Source organism: Pectinophora gossypiella, chromosome 8 (genome assembly GCF_024362695.1).
Source record: "Pectinophora gossypiella chromosome 8, ilPecGoss1.1, whole genome shotgun sequence".
Lineage (NCBI taxonomy): Eukaryota > Metazoa > Arthropoda > Insecta > Lepidoptera > Gelechiidae > Pectinophora > Pectinophora gossypiella.
Window position 1 is genome coordinate 13299597 of NC_065411.1, and position 20496 is coordinate 13320092.

A 20496-nucleotide genomic window follows, 5' to 3' on the forward strand; every position below is an offset into this window, starting at 1 on the left:
GGAACTTAATGACGGCGCGGTGTTCAATTTTCTCCATATTCGCTGAGTTCTTCCCGATTCACTTGTTTGCTGGTCGATAGTTCAAACGTTAATGACCCGATTTGCTTCAAACTTGGTACATATACTGTTAATGAGGTGTGCAACTAGCGGCTACCTGTACGAGCAAACCAACCCCCTCCAACCCCTCCATTCCGCGAACTTTTTGACCTCCCCTCGTACATATTAGTACTCGTGACCGTACAGATGAATAAAATCAGTACAATAGGCGGCTTTATTGCTATTGTAGGTTGTTTATTTGACTTCATTGTCAAACTAGTGACTTTATCTTTTAGTATGTATTGTTAATAATGACCTTAAACTATAATATCTCCATTATTTTATTCTTATTATTTATATAGAATTCCCTGTATATTTATTTTATCCTCCACTTTTTTGACCCTTTATCCAAGTTCTGTTCCTTGTTTTTCCTACGAATCCATTTCCCTATCTTTGTCTGTGGCAAATGCGCAAGCCGCGCGAAGCCGAAACCTAAGAAAAAAAAAATGATTTTTTTTTATTGCTAAGCGGATAGATAATGTAAATATTATTTCGCCTGGACTTGCGATAGCAATTCGGTTTTCGAATTGTATTTATTTATAAACGTCGATTTGAAATTCAGTCGTAAAATTGGCATGTGCCGGTCCTTTTAACCATTGTATTGAATACAGTTATTATGTTCTCTACCTGCCTAGCTACTTTGTTCCTGGTAATGTGAAAAGTTTGTTGTTTATGCTTTACGGATTTTATGCCATTCTCGTTTGTATTTTAAAAGTTTCATTTTGGGGATTATGAAAATATATTTTTGTACTTTATCTCTCTTGTTTATTACAATGAAGATACGTATCTTAACATGGCTAACCTGTTCAACGTGATAAAATTATCGAACGATTCAATAAATTTTGTACAAGTCGATAAGTTTCTTTTTTCCCTAACATGCGTGCCACGTGATTTTGATCGTATTTTGACAGAACGCCAAGACTTATTTGGGTTCACATATCAGCATTAATCGAGAAAACGTCATAATTATATCGTCAGAATCGATAAAATGACCGTGACAAAATTTTATCACGTTACGCATATTTAGCCCTAGTGGTATTATCATTCGGACAACGTATATTTATGAAACACGACGTTCGTGCCTCGCCCAACAGGGTCCACATAATACCAGCGCCGTGGTTCACGCCGCGACTTGTGCTGAGTGAGGCCCTTTTATCTCAGGACCTCCACCACCACCTTATGATCATTGTAATGAACATCCTGCTTGCTTTAATTGATGCTTGATGCTTTTTGTAATAGTTTTGTAAAAAAATTAAGTGATGTTATTGTCTTGTCTTTGTGTGTGGCGTCCTTTTATAATAAACAATTTCTACAACATTTTTGAGTATTGTTATAAATATAGTTGGTATAGGTACTTGTACTTTTTTTTATGGAAGATAGGCAAGCGTATGTCCACTATCTAACCTGATGGTTATTCTTTGTTATTTTGAGTATACTTCATATCCCTTCCGGTTGGTTGAGGGGAGGCTTGTGCCTAGCAGTGGGACTTATTGAGGCTGCATTATGTTACGTTCTCTCTTTCTTTAATCAAATTATTACTAGAAATTATATCTATAATTTCTATCTTACAAAATAATAATTAATTAATTATTTTAATTTTTATCTATTTTTTATCTTACAAACTAAGTAATAATTATTTTCTCCTTCTTAAGCCTTTAAAGTTTATGAGGTGCTTTTTCTTTCTATAATATCTTCTTAATTGTATCTATTACTTATCAACGCAAGTAAAATATTCTACTCTATATGTAGGAGAAAAACGCCCTAAAGTTTGCGTCTTCGGAATTGAATTCTGAATATTATTTTGATCCGTCTTGCAGGTAATAACGAATTTATTCGATGTCAAAAGCCAGACATCTGAAGCAGTGACAAAAATAAAAGTAGATCCGAAATTGAGAAGTAATTTGGTTGATGAAGCTTTCAGTGAGCAGAAGGATGCCATTTTGGATATGGTAATGATGAAATAAATAAACACTTAAAATACGAACATGAAAATTTATACTTAAATAACTAATTTTGACTTGGTTTGACAGGACTAAAATTAGCTCTATCCCTTTCTTGCACTTCTTGTAAGTGCAGGACGGCACTCATTTGGGAGCTGTCGAACTGAAATTGGGTTGGGTTTGTGTGCACCCGAATGGGCACCAATGTATTTTATTTTATTTCGTGTAATCTCATTTTTATTAATAATATTAATTTTATTTGATTTTATATATAATTTAATTTTAATTTATCTAAACTAATCTGCGCTGCCCGCATTCAGCGGCTTCCCGCGACCTTCACCAGATCGTCGGTCCACCTTGTAGCGGGCCTACCCACTGAGCGTCGTCCGACACGTGGAGATCCTTGGGGGAGGCCTATGCCCAGCAGTGGGCGTCGTACGGCTGATGATGATGATGAAACTAATCTGATGTAATTATACTTATAATTATGGATATTAATCTGAAATAAATAATTTAAATTGAATTGAATTGAAATAAAAAGGGTAGTTTTCAACTAGTCAAAGCAGTAACTTTTTACTTAACGTCAAAACACTAAATTACTGTGGAATTTGAATGAAAAAGCAACCTGTGACGTCAAAGAAAAACATGACGAAATGTCGCACTTATTATTTCATTTTTCTTTATTAAAATTTATAAATAAGTTTGGAACAATATACGTTTCTGTCACCTTTTTTAGATCTCTGTTTATTTATTAAGTAATCAGAATTTCATAATTTATCTTTTACCTGGGAAACTACCCAATTGTCATGATCTAAAATTAGAGTTTACTTACTATTCATTTATTTAGTCAGTTAGACAGTAAAGTGTTTGAATTCGGCTTACTAATAAATTTCATTCGAATCAAATAATCACTATAGGTAAGAAAGAACACCCGGGACCGGTACCGAAGTAGCTACCGCTTGAGAACCCGATTGTCCAGTCAAGTAGCTAATGCCATTGCGGCAAATCTAGTCACGTCACAAAAAAAGGTTGAGAACCCTCATTGGTCCCTAAGTAGTCTATCTTTTTAGTCCAACGATTTGGATACCCGGTACCATCTCGCGTGTAGTTTTAAATATATTAGGTAGGTACCGGTTGAGAACCCGATTGTCCAGTCAAGTAGCTAATGCCATTGCGGCAAATCTAGTCACGTCACAAAAAAAGGTTGAGAACCCTCATTGGTCCCTAAGTAGTCTATCTTTTTAGTCCAACGATTTGGATACCCGGTACCATCTCGCGTGTAGTTTTAAATATATTAGGTAGGTACCGGTTGAGAACCCGATTTTCCAGTCAAGTAGCTAATGCCATTGCGGCAAATCTAGTCACGTCCCGAAAAAGAGGTTGAGAACCCTCATTGGCCCTAAGTAGTCTATCTTTTTAGTCGAACGATTTGGATACCCTTTACCATCGCGCGTGTAGTTTTGAATATACATATTAGGTACCGGTTGAGAACCCGTTTGTCGAGACAAGTAGCTAATGCCATTGCGGCAAATCGAGTCACGTCACTAAAAAAGTTTGGGAACCCTCATTGGTCCCTAAGTAGTCTATCTTTTTAGTACAACGGTTTGGATACCCGGTACCATCTCGCGTTTTAAATATATTAGGTAGGTGCCGGTTGAGAACCCGTCTGTCCCATTACGACAAATCTAGTCACGTCACAAAAAAAGGTTGAGAACCCTTATTGGTCGTTAAGTGGTCTATCTTTTTACTCGAAGCATTTTACATTTTCAAATGTATTTCAACAGTTAGAAAGCAAATTAAAAGAGGTGAGAGATAAAAAGAAAAGGAAAGATTTCGGTATTCCGCTGGACGGAAAAGGAGAAAATCCAATTAGGAATGTGGATCTGCAATTAAAAGGAAATGGCATCAGCGGTTTGGGAGAAATGAACATTGTTCTGAAATATGGAAAGTCGGGTAATAAATTAATTCAAATTGGGTTTATTTTTCTATTTACTACACTAACAATATATAATAAAGTATACTACAACTATAGAAACACAAACAATGTATACTTATTGTTAATATGTATAGTAAACACAAAAAATAATTCCACAAAGGAAATATCATGTTAAATTTCCGCAGGTTAGTTTATTTCTGCTGTTATTTTTCTGACAGTCTTGGTGTATTAAGAGATTTGGGGATCTTAACAGACTCTAAGGGTGGTATTAATAAACTAATCTCAGCTCAGACTGCCCTCAAGATCGTGCTCAAGTCCCTGTTTTTATAATGAGAACTGTCACATTGACATGATCTTGAGGGCAGTCTCGAATCTGAGATTAGTTTATTAATACCACCCTAAGTCTAGTCTAGTCTTCGTACACATCTTTGTATTATATTGGTGCTGATGATTTTGAATTATACCTGTCATTTTCTTATCCGTCGAAAAAGTGATCGACAGGCATAAAATTTATGGATCACATGTGTATTTTAGGCAGAAATTTCAAAAACCTGCCCAAAATTTTAATATGTATGGGCCAATAACCCGACAGAATTTAGTTGACAGCACACGTCAAATGGGTGGCATGTCAGCGAGATGCCAATTTTAGTCGCCCGGGTTATTCATTCATTCATTCACTTATCCGTCAACTCACTCTTATTCAGTCAATCATCCGTCCCTTTCTTTTTTAGCGGATAAGAAAAACTCAAAAATATAATTAGAATGTTTTTGCAGGAATCGGGGTTTGTAAAGATAGGAACTAACAAATAAACAATAGTAAATAAACACAACTAACAAGTGGTCCCTAAAAAATAAATACCTAAACAAACCCAACTGTGTAATTTAACACATAACTGTTTTTAGGAAAAGGCACTCTAAAGGTAGACGCAACAGGAGTATCAAACATTGGTAAAGCGCAATTAGATATGGACATTGGCAATGGTAATGTTCACATACCAGGCATTGAGAACTTATTCGCTGGTAAGAATTTTACAATATACCAATTAGATAACGAGTTATATAAGCATCAAGAAAAAAATTGAGCTCAAGCGAAGATTGACTCTCATTGTGATGTCACAGGAACGAATCAAGCATGACCGAACAATCAAAATTGTTTTTGAAATCACGTGCACAGAGGTAAAGGAAAACATCGTGAGGAAACATTGAAATGCGTTTCGGAGGTATATGACTTACCATACATTAGCCTGGTTTTCCTTCGCTGGTTGGAAGGTCAGAAAGATAGTTGCTTCTATAAAAAAAGGACATCTTGAGGTTAGGTAGCGGATTCTGAGGAGGTTTTCCGTATCCGTATCCGTCTCGGTACAGGCAAAAACATATTCTTTGTATGAATTTATATGGCCCAACGCCTACTAGACCGTTTCATCATTTACCATCACCGTAGCATGCCATGCACGGACCGGTCAGAATTCTCACTACATACGGGGATATAACGGGTTTACTCCGTTGCATTGGGTTTAGTAGCGTCCGGCACGCGCCGGTCCGTAACTGACATGGTCCTAGCATGATCCTACCATGATAATGGTGTAGTGGGCACAGGCCTTACGGACCTCATATGACGAAATGAACTAGATACTAACTACCCTCTTACGTTATATGGATGGACAGTGAGTTAGATTTACTTTGCAGGTAAAATAACAGAAGTTGAATCAGAAAATAAAACAGTATCTTCAGATTCACCAACAAGACGCAATAGTGATGTTAACAATATTTCTAATACTACCAATGCAACTGCAGCTACTACTGGATCAAAGGATAAAGAAAACGAAGTAAAAGCTGGAGTGACAGCAACGGAAACAAAACCTGCTGATACCAATAAACCTGCTGACGTAACAGCTTCGCCGGCTTCAGCTTGATTGTAATAAATGTTTCAGCAAACACTTTTCTTATTAATTACAAATTATTATTAGAACCACATTTATTGTATTGGCAGGAATTTAAATTCCAAATTCAAATTTTGCTGGGTACTTCGAAAATTAGGAGTATGAACAGTTATATTAAGGTAGTTGTATTATGGCTATCACAGGGATTTGTTGCAGACACTTTACTGTGTTTTTTATACCTTTAATCCACATCTTTTTTTTTTTTTTCAAAGCGTTTTTGCGTTAGCAATAAGTAATTACGTTATTAATGGGACAGGATAAAAAGGTACTCGAGTCGGACCCTAACCACTGGATCGAGTTTAACAATCCACAAATATTATCGACAGAACGTCATTACATCCCCAGACTCGTATATAGCACTCGTAGATAGGCTATTGAAATCAGAAAACATAAAAATTTCAACAGGGAAGACGGGTTCAAATTATCGAGCATGTGGAATCCAGTAGTAGGTGTTGTAAAAAGCTTGAAACGGCCTAATGTGGTGAAAAAACGTGAGGACACAGTGAGTGCGGTTTGTCGTAGTGAGTTTGGTGCGAGTTCAGATGATTCCGAACATTCCGATATCAAAAACATAAACAAGCGGCAAAGAAAGAGGGTAGACAGATAAGTCTGCCCGTAGAAAATTATGGATCTACCTACTCCACTCCAATCTCATCAGTCATCCCGTGATCATGGCACTTGCAACAGTGTCGAAATATCGGGAGTCTCATATCCCCATTTAAACGCGGTAAGAACCCGTTATTATGTGCTTTAATTATGATAATAACTGCGTAAACTTAAAACAATGTATAAAAAGGTACTGTTACTGTTTACTTTTGTACATTACATACATAGGGTCTAACATATTTCCTAAGATATTATATCTAACGAATTCCACTTACTACAATCCTGGCACAAAAGTGGTTGCTTTCTTTACTCTCATAAAACTTGATGCATGTTCACCGGTTTAGAGTATCTATTTTACCGAATTTGTATAGTTCATTTAGTTGTTGTTCTACAATAATTTATGATTGCAGTTATAAACTGTTTTATATAATATAATCTTTTTGTACCTGGAACTTGTCAGAGGGTACTGTTCAGAGGCGGAGAACAGGAGTCCTAGTACGGCTTTGAAACAGACTACTCTGGGCGCCACCCTACTCGCGTCAGACAGAGAACTGGGCGGAAGGCAAGAGGGAAACCACTACCCTATTTTTCCCTAAAAAGTTGCATGGAGAATGCTACACCGACAAGAGTGTGGCTCTTAAATTAGTGATGAATCTTTTTGTAATGTGTTTTAGTTTTTAATTATGCATAACAATAGAACTCCATCAACCCAACTAAAATCCCTTTTCGTTATTCGATATTGAACCAATTACTTTCGTAAATCCTATACTTTATTTACTTAATTTGATTCCATAACATGCTGGAAATCAATCTTTGTTCAAAATTGGGTTTTCTCAAGTTTAGTCTAGACACAGATAATGTTTCAACTGTTAATTGAGATTTACAGATTTACAAAGGAAATTACCGTTTGTTTGGAAATACCGATTTAAGAGTACAATTACTCAAAGCTGTAAATAGCCTGTTGATTAAGTATAGAAATTGTTACAAAAATGTTTTGCTAGTAGTTTGGTCTTGTTTTCTATTTTGTTCATCAGGATAGTAGGAAGCGACTGATTTAATTATAAATCTTTGTGTATTCGACCTCAAACGATAAGCTATCTATTTATGTATAACACACACATCTCCTTTGTATTATCCCTTTTCTTCACAGTATCCGCTTAACTAACCTGAATATTTCACAGGTCGGGTTTTTCACATAAGTGACTACCTGTCTGACCTTCCAACCCGCAAAGGAAAATCCAGCCCAATACAGGTTAGGTCACATACCTCCGAAAATGCATTTCTGGAGAATGTGGGTTTTCTCATTATGTTTTCCTTTACCGCTGAGCACGTGATGATTATTTATGATCCAAACATGAATTCGAAAACAAATTCTACAATCATTGGGAAGCGTTCTACGAACTGGGCTACCACGGCTATAAAAAACGATAAGCAATCACAACATAATAAGTTCACGACTAAGCATATCACAATACCAATTGGGGTAGTGTAATGTACCATGTCACATTAACTTTTTAGACAAAATGAACTGCCAGTCTCACTAAATGTCAAATATGTTAGTGCGACAGAGTTCTAAAGTGGGTACATTATATTCCTCATGACTGTACATCCATTGCAAAATGAACTAAGTACGCTTCATCGAGATTTCTATTAGACTAACGTGATAGGCGAGCCGTATCGCCGTCTTTAGTAGTCGGGCCAACTGTGTTACGATAAGCTATGTGACTGTTTTTTTTTTCTATAAAAAGAAAATAAAGAAGCAAAAGCAGCGTATCACGTGTACTTGAGTCGACTTTTACTAAACGATAGGCATTCTATATGCTTATCTGTTTCCAGTCCAAAAGAAAATCTTTTTTATAACATTAACTTCTGAAGAGAGTCTCATTTCCTACAAGGACGTTCAATATCGAATTTTGTTTGCTTATTTCGCTTGTACTCGTGTAAAGGAAGCAAAAGATAATAAATCCAGACGTCTTCGGGAAATAAGTTGACTTGTTTAGCTGAGTCTTGAGAAAGTATCCTTCATCTGAGGTTGCAATCAGACCAAGGTGATATGCAAATTCAAATTCAAAAATATCTTTATGCAGTAGGTAACATAGTTACACTTTGAATCGTCAATTTTTACATAACGAACGTCTCATCCGCCTAAAACTACTGCAGCTTCTCATAACCTGTATAGCCGGGGAAAAGAAGCTGCAAGAAAAACCTCGGCACAGGGCCCTAGACGTTCTTTAAAAAAATACAAATAAACATAAAATATTGGTATACAATTGAGTAATTTAGCTGCCTAATATCAGTTCTCAGACAGTTAATCCCATGCATTCATATCTTCTAAATAATCACTAACTTTATAAAAGGCCTAAAATAATTGATAAAAGGCAGTGAGCCGTACTGCCGTCTATAATGGTCGATCCAACTATGCCAGTATATAACTCACTAGTGCAAGTCCAGTCCGGGGATAGAACTGGCGTACCCTGGGAAGCAATCCGGTGACACACATGTCTACAGAGACTTGCTTATCGTAAAAGAAAAACTACTTTTTGAAGTTTATTTTCGGAACTGTCAAACTTCTTTATCGTGTGGGTTGTGAAGTGGTTTACCAAGCTTAATCAATCCGCTTTACTGAATTCAAGGTCTGTTGTAAATTTGGTAACGTATGTGTTCAATAGTGCGGCGGCGGCGGCAGCGGCGGCGGCGGAGGCGCTGGGCGGGGTGCGGCGCGTGCCTCCGCCCCTCCTGCGCTCGCGCACCCTGCCTGCCATCATCGCGCCTGGCTTCAGCATACTGCAGGCGCAGATCGACCCGCAGAGGTGTACTGGTGAGTTCACGTTGTTATATTACGTTTTCATTTGAAACTCACCTACCTCTCGGGATGATTGATGGGAGGTCTGTGCCCAGCAATGGGATGGTATGTAGCCTGTTTGTTATGTAATGGCACCTGTAAAAGTATTTATGTATACAGGGTGTTAGTGACATCGTAACGAAAACCTTGAGGGATGATTCAGATCATGATTCTGAGTTGTTATTATCAATTGGAATTTTCCGTCGCAAAAGTATGGATCTGAAAATAATAAAAAGAAACTTTCCGACGTGATATCAACTCAGAATCATGGTCTGAATCATCCCCCTCAGTATTCGTTACGATGTCACTAGCACCTTGTATATTCCTAAATACATTGCGAAAATAGCGATATAGACTGGTAAGTAAAGTCCCTTTTCAAGGTTCTACCGTCTCATGGGAATCTTCGTTGTCTCGACAGGAACACGGTTTTACTTTTTCTTACGCCACTTTGTTAATATAATCACGTCATTACTTCCCTATAGGTATATAAGGTACCTAAACATAACTCTTGGTATTGGCTAATACTAACGTAGTATTGAAATGACAACGTTTATTGCTGTACTGAGAATAAAAAACATTAGAGTTATTTCAATGACTCTATATATGGTATTCAAAAGGTTATAAAAAAAAAACATTAAAAAATGAACCATTGGTATGATAAATTCGATACGAAATAATTCGATAAGTATACAGAATTACAGAATAAATCATTCGAATTATTGTTACTGGACACAGGCGTCATCTCCATCAACAAAAAAAAAATTACACATAAGTTCACGACTTCATCACAATTGTGAAAAAACAATTCATATTTTATATAAATTAATATATATTATGAATTAATTAATATGAATCGGGAATTAAAATTTTGACACCAAAATAAAAGGAAATACAAAAAAAGATTTAATTAGAACATGGCAAATGACAGTTATATCGTTTAAATCGATTTATTAAAAGTAATAATAATAATTAATTATTATTAAACTTCTAAAGTTGGAATAATTGAATTACGTAGGTGTGTAGGTAATTTATGTATGTATGCATTATTTATTACCATGTCAACGACGTGTTTGCTATTGAGAGATAATATCATACAGGGTAATCTGCATCCATATCGGATGCAGAGCGTATGTATGACTATAGTGCATATGACTGATCGTAGTGTATTAAACACATGCTGTACTGGGTTTACTGTTCAATGCATATGAATATGCATTTGTTATTAAGGTATTAAAGCGTTCGGGATTTTATGCATAGTCAAAGCCCGGACACTACATAACAAATATCTCGTTCTTACCCCATACGAGCGACTGAGACAGATTGACAGTCCGCGCTCTTCGGAGCTCGTTTAGTCTTTAGAGACCCGGTGGTGTAATAGTTAACTCGCTCGTCCCGGATTGACAAGAGCTGCGGGTTCAAGTCCCTTTCCGAGTCAGATTTTTTTTAGATTTAACTTTCTCTTTGTGAGTTTCCCTACGCTGACTGACTGCTATAAAACAAAAATCACTAAATATGAATTGTAGCGTTGACAGCGACTTTCCGAACGGCGACCCTCGCTACGGCGAGTGTAAATAATTTGCTAATATGCTAAGACATGAAAGGTACCAGCTGCTGCAACTCATAATGATGGGCAAAGTCGCAGGAAAAAGAAGAGTGGGTCGGAGGAGGAAGTCCTGGTTGCGTAATATCAGGGAGTGGACCGGGATCACGAGTGCGGTCGAACTGTTCCGCCTCGCGGGAGATAAGGATAAATTTTCAGAGCTGATGGCCAACCTTCACTAGTTGGAGAGGCACCTGAAGAAGAAGTATTAGCAATATAGTATTAGCAAGTCCGTTCTTGCATGGAGTACTGTTCTCACCTTTGGCAAGGCTCAGCTAAGTACCAACTTGCTGCGTTGGATTCTGTGGAGCTACGTGCTAAGAGGTCGATCGGCGACAGGAAGCTGGTGGAAGCCAAACTGCATAGCCTAGACCACCGCCGTAAAGTCGCCTGCCTGTCGGCTTTTTACAGATTGTACTTCGGGGAGTGTGCACATGAGCTCCATCAGCTCATTCCACCAAGTCCATTCCATCTGAGGACATCCAGAAGTACGGCGGGTTTCCATCCTTACTTGGTTGACATACCACTAATCCGCACCAAGCGCTTCGCTTCATCCTTCATAATGCGCACAGCCAAGGAATGGAATGGGTTGCCAGCGTCGGTGTTTCCTGAATCTTATAACCTGGGGTCCTTTAAATCACGGGTGATTAGGCATTTTCTGGGTAAGCTCGTTCCAACGTCGATCTCTTCTTCTCCTCGTGGAAGAACGAAGTCAAGAGCAAACCCATTTTAATTTAAAAAAAAAGTAAATAAGTTGTTTGTTACAACTAGTTACTAGTCTTTATTAAAACTACTTAACGTAAGTTATGTTATTTTCTTAAAGTAAAGAACATTTTCAATTATAAACAGATTACTTCAAACTACAAGACTTGAGCCATCTCAGTGAGATCTAATTACACGGTACAAAGTTTTTAACTGCGACGTGACGACGTTGTTTAGTACATGACTAAACTCATTAAAAACTGTCAAACTTTAACATAATCTACTTAACATAAATATGCGCCCCATTGTAAGGTACGGGCCTCCCCTCAATCAACCGGAGGGGGTATGGAGCATCGTGGCCAAATTTTATTCAACGAGTTTACTTTATAAGTACTTTGAAAGTCCTTTATTGATATGTCATCTTATGTAAATGCGATTGTTATCACTATCAATTTTCGAAATCGTTTGCCACTTGACTAATATAACATAAACAGCCTATATAAGCCCCACTGCTGGGCACAGGTCTCCCCTCTATCAACGGTAGGGGGGTATGGAGTGAACTCCACCTCGCTGCTCCACTGCGGGAGGTGTTTTTACGGCTAATAGACGGGGCCCTCCGAAGCACGGAATCAGGTGATACAAGCCTGCATTGTCATTATCGAACAAAGGACGATCTCACAAAGTGATTTGGACAATGTCCCCACCGGGAATCGAACCCGGACCTCCAGATCGTGAGCCTGTTTGTGGGACCACTTGTCTAACCCCCCTGATTATACATACAATCATCTCACGGTTTCTGGGAAAGATTTTAGCGGCCACAACACTCATGTTATTAAACTCTTTATTGGACACATATTTGTTAAGTTAACAATGGAAAATAGGAATAAAAAAATATAAGAAAAGAAAGGTACAAAATATTCTACACTATAGAGTGCAAAATGGGCTACACTATTCAGCAATGCGGCGTGACTCAAACCTTAAGTGATAAACTCCCAAACATTTATTTTATTCCACAAAAGACAACTGCAGACAACCTCCATAAAAACCTTTACCATGACACGGGACAGTTTAAACTTTTGTTCATTTTCGCGTGTTACAACCCCGTTACTCTTGGGTCGTTACGACAGTGCATTTCCTGATCACGCGATGTCTGTTCTGTGGAAAAAATATTGAAACAACACAGCTAATGTTCTTGCGTCCCATCGGCAGCCATTTTGAAAATTGTTTCGTGCTGTAACTTTGAATTTGAAGTTGGAATTCAGTTGGGTTTGTGATGCTCGTTTGTTTTGGCTATTAGTGTTGTTTGGTTATTATGAAGGACAAAGGATGTAGAGTAGTTCCGTAACTTCTTATGGTTTATTGTTCGGAGTTGTTGTAAATAACTATGATAATAATTTGCTAAATTATGTTACTTATACATTAAATTTGTTTTGGTCGTCTCATATCAGTGAAAAATGTTCCAAAGTGTTTTATGTTTAGTTAATTTTTTTAGGACTACAATACAATACAACACAACAAATATACTTTATTGCACACAACATGCAAAACAAGTTTTACATAAAACATACACGAAAGATACAGTACAATCTGGTGGTGGACTACATGAATACACGCCTACCTACTAAGTATGATGTAAAAAGTAAGATGATTCTGTGCTTCGGATGGCACGTTAAGCCTACTAGCCCAAACTTCTGCAGCAACCCACAGTTGAGCAATGCAATTGTTCGCCTCCCCGCAGTTGTATATGTAAATATTTCACTTATTTTGTGAAATAAAATCATTTGCTAAACCTCAGAGCTTAATTAGCAATAAAGAGAAGAAAGCAACGAATTAAGTTAATAGAGTGTCGACAAATATTTCACACAAACTGGGTGCAAAATGCTAACCCGAAAATGATATAATAAGTGCAGTAAATGGAATCCAATTTTGGCTGCTTTCCAACACTTTGGGATGCGGTCCAAATACAAACGTGAAGCAATTTAGTAAATGCATTCCCTATCACGTTGGTCTAACTGATGGAAGTACCTCTGGCAACCCTGATTGGGATATAGGCGTAATCTGTATGTATTTACAGTTTTATGCCCCTCAGTAATCGAAGAATACGATCAAACTCATTCGCAAGCAATCATAGATGATCATACAATTCCACTTACTACGATCATGACTAAGGATTGCAATCCCGATCTCGCGAGATCTCGTCTAATGTTTCGGGATCAATCCCGAAATTAATGACGAGATCCCATTCGAGATTGACGGGATTGGGTGAATTTCCTTGAGTTATATACTTTTAGTTTTCATTATGCTGATTTTCAAAGAAAACTTAATTGTTTAGTTCGTAATATTGAAGAATAACGGTTTTGGTTTTCTCTCAAAAAGTATTTTTTTTTAAATTAAACACACTATAACAATCATGCAGTTTTCATCGTTTTCAGCCATCCTAACTTTACATTTTTTATGAACTAGACGAGATCCCGAAAATTTCGGGAACTCGCGGGATTGATGTTTCCAATCCCGCGGGATCTCGAATTTGCGATCTCGAATCGGGATTGCATTCCCTAATCATGACACACCACTTACGCTAACTCCACTGTCATCAAAGACTTCATGCACGCTTGCCTGTTTTGACTGCTCTTGATGAAATTTTAGCTATTTTACTTCTCCTCTTGACACTTGCACCACATGTCAAATAACAACGTGGAAAATGCTCGCCGGAGGGATTTATGACAGGTGCATTTGTCATATACTACCTCCGTCATATTTCGTCATATACCCGGTCATATTTCGCTCACTGTATTTGGAAGTCAGACCCGTGTTCCCTTTTACCTGATGGATCGTAACTTTTATTCGCGAGTTTTGCCATTTTGATATGAGAGCTATATTGAAGTCGGCGATGAAAAGGTACCTTCAGTGCTTCTATTTCCTTAATAGTGTAGGTAATGAAGCAACTTTTTGTATGACGACCCCAACATTAAATCCTAAGTTGCTGAAATTTTACTGATCGATGTTGTTCTACCTAAAAGTTGGCTAGAAAATTGAACAGCGTTTAAGGCATTCAGTGGATAAACAATCGTTTTACGTTTTCTATAGATGGAATATGGTGGCTGAACTCGGATAGGGACTCAGATCTACAGGGTATAACGTAGAACCCTTCGAAGACCTCAAACGGTACGGCAATGCAGGACGGAAGAGGCGAGGCACAGGGACTGTAACCTGAATACTGACAGAGGGCAGCAGTAACTGTCCTAGTATGGCTTTGAAATAGACTCTGGGCGCCATCTCACTCGCGTCAGACAGAGTACTGCGGGGCAGAAGGCAAGAGGGAAACCACTGCTCTATTTTTCCCTAAACAGTAGCATGGAGTATGCTACACCGACAAGAGCGTGGCTTTTAAATTAGTGATGACCTATAGGTAAAATGAAAAATAAAACGAAACCACACGACAAGTAATTTGTCTACACGTTTACAGCAGTTTTCTCTAGAAAAGGTAAAATAACCTATTAACTAAACAGAAAATGCTGGCATCCTTTTCCTCTGACAACCCTTTAGTCGCTTCTTACATAATCCAAAAGAGCAAAGTGGATACTATTTTATTCCGAGCACTGCGACGGAGAGGTTCTGGAACATTCTTGAATAACTGGAATTGGACTAGTTCTACTTTAATTTGCTCGTTATAATTTGGGAGTCTTCAAGGTTACAGTGAACAGGCATTTGAAAGAAAGAAAGAAAGAAAGAAAGAAACATTTATTACTCCCGGACACCACAGACACAGACAGACAGGTACATTAGATTCAACACAGGACAGAAACCACACGGAAATCAATACACAGAAAAAAAGAAAAAAAAAAGAAAACCGTGATTAAAAATCATTAACAAAAGAAAAAGAAGAAAAACAAACCAAAATCATAAAAATTATATTAATAATAAATATATTGGCTAATTTAGGGACGTTGTTGAGCAACAGTACCCTCTCTATGGCGGTTGGCCTTCGTTTGGGGGCTAGGACTAATGAACCGCATAGATGTTGTTGTGGTGAGGCCGTCAATGAGTTGGGTCATCATGGCTTGTCCTGTCATAGGAGTGCCGGTCGCATATCCCGTCATGCCTCGCTCAACGATATTATTCGCAGAGCACTCGTTGCGGCCAATGTACCGGCGGTGCGGGAGCCGAATGGCATATTCCGTTCGGACGGTAAGCGTCCAGATGGAATGACGCTGATCCCTTGGAAGTTTGGCAGATCTTTGGTATGGGATGCCACTTGTGTGGATACCCTGGCGTCGTCGAATCTGGACGGTACTTCGTCTCGCCCTGCGGCAGCGGCTATTGCGGCTGAGTCCTTGAAGAGGAGGAAGTACTCGGGTCTGGCGGGATCATTCCTTTTTGTCCCATTTGCAGTTGAAACGATGGGTCCTTGGGGTCCAGAAGCAAAAATATTTGTTAAGGATCTCTCAATGCGTCTTATTGGGGCTTCGGGAGATGCTAGGGCTGGTAGTTATTTCTGTCAGAGAATTAGCCTGGCGATTCAGAGGGGTAATGCTGCCAGCCTGTTGGGCACCTTGCCTCAGTGTGACGCATTGGAGGAGGTGTTTTATTTATAAGATGTGTTTGTTTTGTTTTTAATTGTTTGAATAGTAAATATATTGTTTAATAATAAAATAATAATATTTGCTGATTAAGCGTGATCGACTAGACCACATCGCCACTTACCATCAGGTGAGATTGTTGTCAAACGCGGGCCTATTTCATTAAAAAAAAAGTCTGTGATGGTTTGGGAAAATAGACGATTGTAGCCTAAATCGAAAATCTCATTTGACTTTTCTACAAGACAACAAGAATAATATTACTTATGTTAGTAAATATTTAAACAAGAATTCAAACCAATCGAACGAACCACGAATCAATACTTAATAAAAAACTAAATAATTACTAATTGAATAAATAATTGGGTACACATCATCTAAAATTATTTTAAGTTATACCTGTCATTTTTAACCGCTGAAAAGAAAAGGTAACAAGTAATCGACAGGCATAAAATTTATGACATACACACGTCAATTTTAGGCTGAAATTTAAAAAGCCCTAGCAAAATTTTAATTGGCCAATAACACGCCAGAATTAAGTTGACAGCACACGTCAAACGGATTGCATATGAGCGAGATGCTTAATTAATTCACCCCGGTTATTCTTTCATTTTAAAATTAACAGTTGTCAATCATCTGTCCCTTTAATTTTCGACGATCAAGAAAATGACAGGTATAACTTAAAATAAAATTAAGAGGCGTCTTCAGGAATCGGGGCCATTATAATATGTTTCAAACATGATTGTCGATTGAATTCATTCAAATGATAAACTATTTTGGCGCTGGCTTTATATAACAATACCTACTAATACAATTATACTTTATTGCAGCAAATTAAAAATAAATAAAAAGACTCTTAACTAGGTACATGGCAAATGGCGGCCTTATCGCTTAAAGCCATTTCTTCCAGATAAGGCGAGGAAAATGTAAAAAATGAAAAGAGAGTGTACAATCTATAAATACATTTAAATAAATACAAATCATACATACAAAAATAAATAATACCTAAATAAATAAATAGTACTTACACACAAAATACCTAAATAATTTAATAAGCAATTCAAGAGCCACATAATATAAATACTACAGCACACTTCATTACAAAAACAGAACCATTTACACTACCTAATCGTTTATCAATAGTTTGTTTTTTAGTTTTCGTGCTTCGGAAGGCACGTTAAGCCGTTGGTCCCGGTCACTTTTTACTGATGTAAGTACGTAGTCGTTACATGAGCCATGTCAGGGGCCTTTGGCGGCTCAATAATAACCCTGACACCAGGGTTGATGAGATTGGTATTCCACCTCACAAACCACACTATAAGAAGAAGAATAGTTTAGAATATTAATAGCACCACGTGTCATTTACTGGAACCGTTACCCTTTACAAAATGTTTTTGTTGATACTACGATAATCACAAGCGACATCAACTGTCGACCCAATTATAGGGGACTTAGAAAATATCTTTGAACGACAACCTTTTAGACAGACGTAAAGCAAAACTCGATCATTCGTGAACGAACCCAATCAAAAAGCATTTGATAATATTCGACCTTTAACCCAAACACTAATATGAAATTGATATTATATAAAAAACTATCATTGATCAATTATACACGGATAAGGATTGATTTAATAGGGTCGACATTTAAAAGTACAATAAATAGTACGTTATGATACAAATGAGCTATGTTGGTTATTACAGTCGAGCCTCGATTTCAGCCCGAGCTTCTGTAGTCCAGAGCTTGTTGAGCTTTGCGCTCATGATTCGGAATTCCCCGGTTCGAATCCCTGTGCGGACATATCACAAAAATCACTGTGAAATCTTTGTGATCCCTAGTTTGGTTAGGACATTACAGGCTGATCTGATCTGAATATTGTAAATCTAAATATCATTATTAACTATAAACAACACGTGCGGCTAGCAAACAAACAACACCTGCACTTGTTTACGACACACGTGGGAGGTACGGTAGTGGGGACATCCCTTATAAGACGGCGAGCCGCACAAGTTGTACCATCAACAGGGTCTCACCCAGTGGGCTGACTCGCCGGCGGCACCACCGGACTCGACAGGGCTTACGGATTCGCGGGCGGCGAGCGCACCCACACCAAGGGGGCAATGCCCCGAAGGTGTCCCCCCACGACGACAACCACGAGAAGTTGTACCATTCTTGTGTCGAACTCCGTACAGAGAACATCCAATAAAAGTAATCTGTGACAGTGAGCCATCGTTTAACTGCTGCTATGCGTCCTCCACAAAGGTCCTTGTTACCTTGGAATCAGAATACCCTATTCGTGCTCTAACATATATGCAGAGGTCTCTAAAAGTACGTAATAAAAAGTACGGAGTTGAGAGCTCGAATATTATAATATCCAATATATTTTTTCTGGCTCATTTCTCAAAGTCGGGTTATGAAATGAAATGGGACGGATGCTATTGATATTCATATTGATTCAAAGTATTAACATAGCAAGGGCACTCTTCTGGTTGGAGAATTTCTTAAGCGCAGATTTGTGGAGTGGATTAAACATTTATTGAGGTTTTTTGGTAAGTATGCTTACATCTGGAAAAATATCTGCATAATTCAAGTAGGTTCTCTTCTATCGTGTGGATTGTGAGGTGAATTACCAACCTCATCAACCGTGGTGTCAGGGTTTTTATCGAGACGCCAAAGGCCCCTGACACCGCTTATGTAACGATTACTCATTTACATCAGTAAGTACGTGCCTTCCGAAGCACGAATCATCTTACTTTCGGGCTATCAGATGATCCGCCTGTAATGTCCTAACCAAACTAGTGATCACAAAGTGATTTTTGTGATATGTCCTCGAAACTCGAAGAGTCGAACGTGGGACCTCCGAATCGTGAGTTCAACGCTCAACCACTGGACCACAGAGGCCGTTATTGAAGTAGGTAAATATATATAAATTATAAATATAAATTGGAAACTTATGGACATATAATGTGTCTAACAATGCATCACGACTATATTCCCGAAGGGGTAGACAGAGGTACCTATACCTTTAGAATATCATGTGTGCGTCAAGCTAGCGGCCTCAAAAAAAAAATGGTCACGAAAAAATAATTTGACCATACCAAAAAATAGTACTCTTATTGAAAAAAATAGTACCTGTTGTAAAAAAATTAGTACCATCACGTTTCTGGATTTATAGCCATGTTTTATTGCACTTGCTAGCTTGACGGTGAGCGAAATTTGGCGAGAGTTAACGACAAGGTCTTTCGCTTTGATTTAAACGCCAAAAAATAGTACCGAAATAGTACTCACCCCCTGCAAAATACCGAAAGTAGTACTTCAACGGTTCCAAAGTTATAAAGGCAGTTCTTTGATCCCGCTAGCTTGACGTTTTGAAAATACCTATTATCTGGGGAATGCTTGCATACTTCAGTTTGTAACTAATGTCAATAAACTCGTATGAAATAGTACTCCCTACCATCATAATTTGGACCTGATTCTCTTTGTAGAAATATGTCAAAAAGTCATTATAACCTATGTCATACATTTATCAAGACAAGTACAGTCGCGAACAAAATTATTACACATGGTCAAGAATGTTGTCAGATTTTAGTATTTTTCCCCATTTTTGGGTAAAAATTTGTGAAGTGCCAGGGTTGTCAGATGAAAGTAATATCATTGTTGAAACTCTTTGAGTTATTCTACAAATACTGCAAATTGTTTATTAACAAACACTTCGATCCGTAACAAATTCAACATGAAGGTATAAATTATAAAATAAAACAGCAGATTAAAAATGTATGATGATGTATTAAAATCACAGATTATTTTCGATAAGAACTAGACCCATGCAGCAATTTTCTATTAAAATTAGTGCATATGGGTGTATGCAATAGGAATTTTTTGTAATAGCAGCACTCTGAAGTGCAAAGAAATGGTAGGGTAGACCTCCAAAATGGCAATACTTGCGAATAAATTGTGAGGTTATGTAATTGTCTACGTGACTGTATCAACAACAAATGTATGGCATAGGTTATGATGATTTTTTAACATTTCTACAAAGATAATCGGATCAAAATTATGATGGTAGGGAGTACTATTTCATACGAGTTTATTGACATTAGTTACAAACTGAAGTATGCAAGCATTCCCCAGATAATAGGTATTTTCAAAACGTCAAGCTAGCGGGATCAAAGAACTGCCTTTATAACTTTGGAACCGTTGAAGTACTACTTTCGGTATTTTGCAGGGGGTGAGTACTATTTCGGTACTATTTTTTGG

At 37.8% G+C, this 20496-nt stretch overlaps 1 protein-coding gene across 1 annotated transcript in view; it reads left to right on the top strand.

The window, feature by feature from the left end:
• Positions 1 to 20496, top strand: part of LOC126369199 (uncharacterized) — a 279281-nt gene that overhangs the window by 7900 nt on the left and 250885 nt on the right. Inside the window, exon 2 of the mRNA XM_050013497.1 lies at positions 9188 to 9336. Within this exon, the coding sequence (XP_049869454.1) occupies positions 9188 to 9336 (149 nt within the window). The remainder of the gene's footprint in view (positions 1 to 9187; positions 9337 to 20496) is intronic.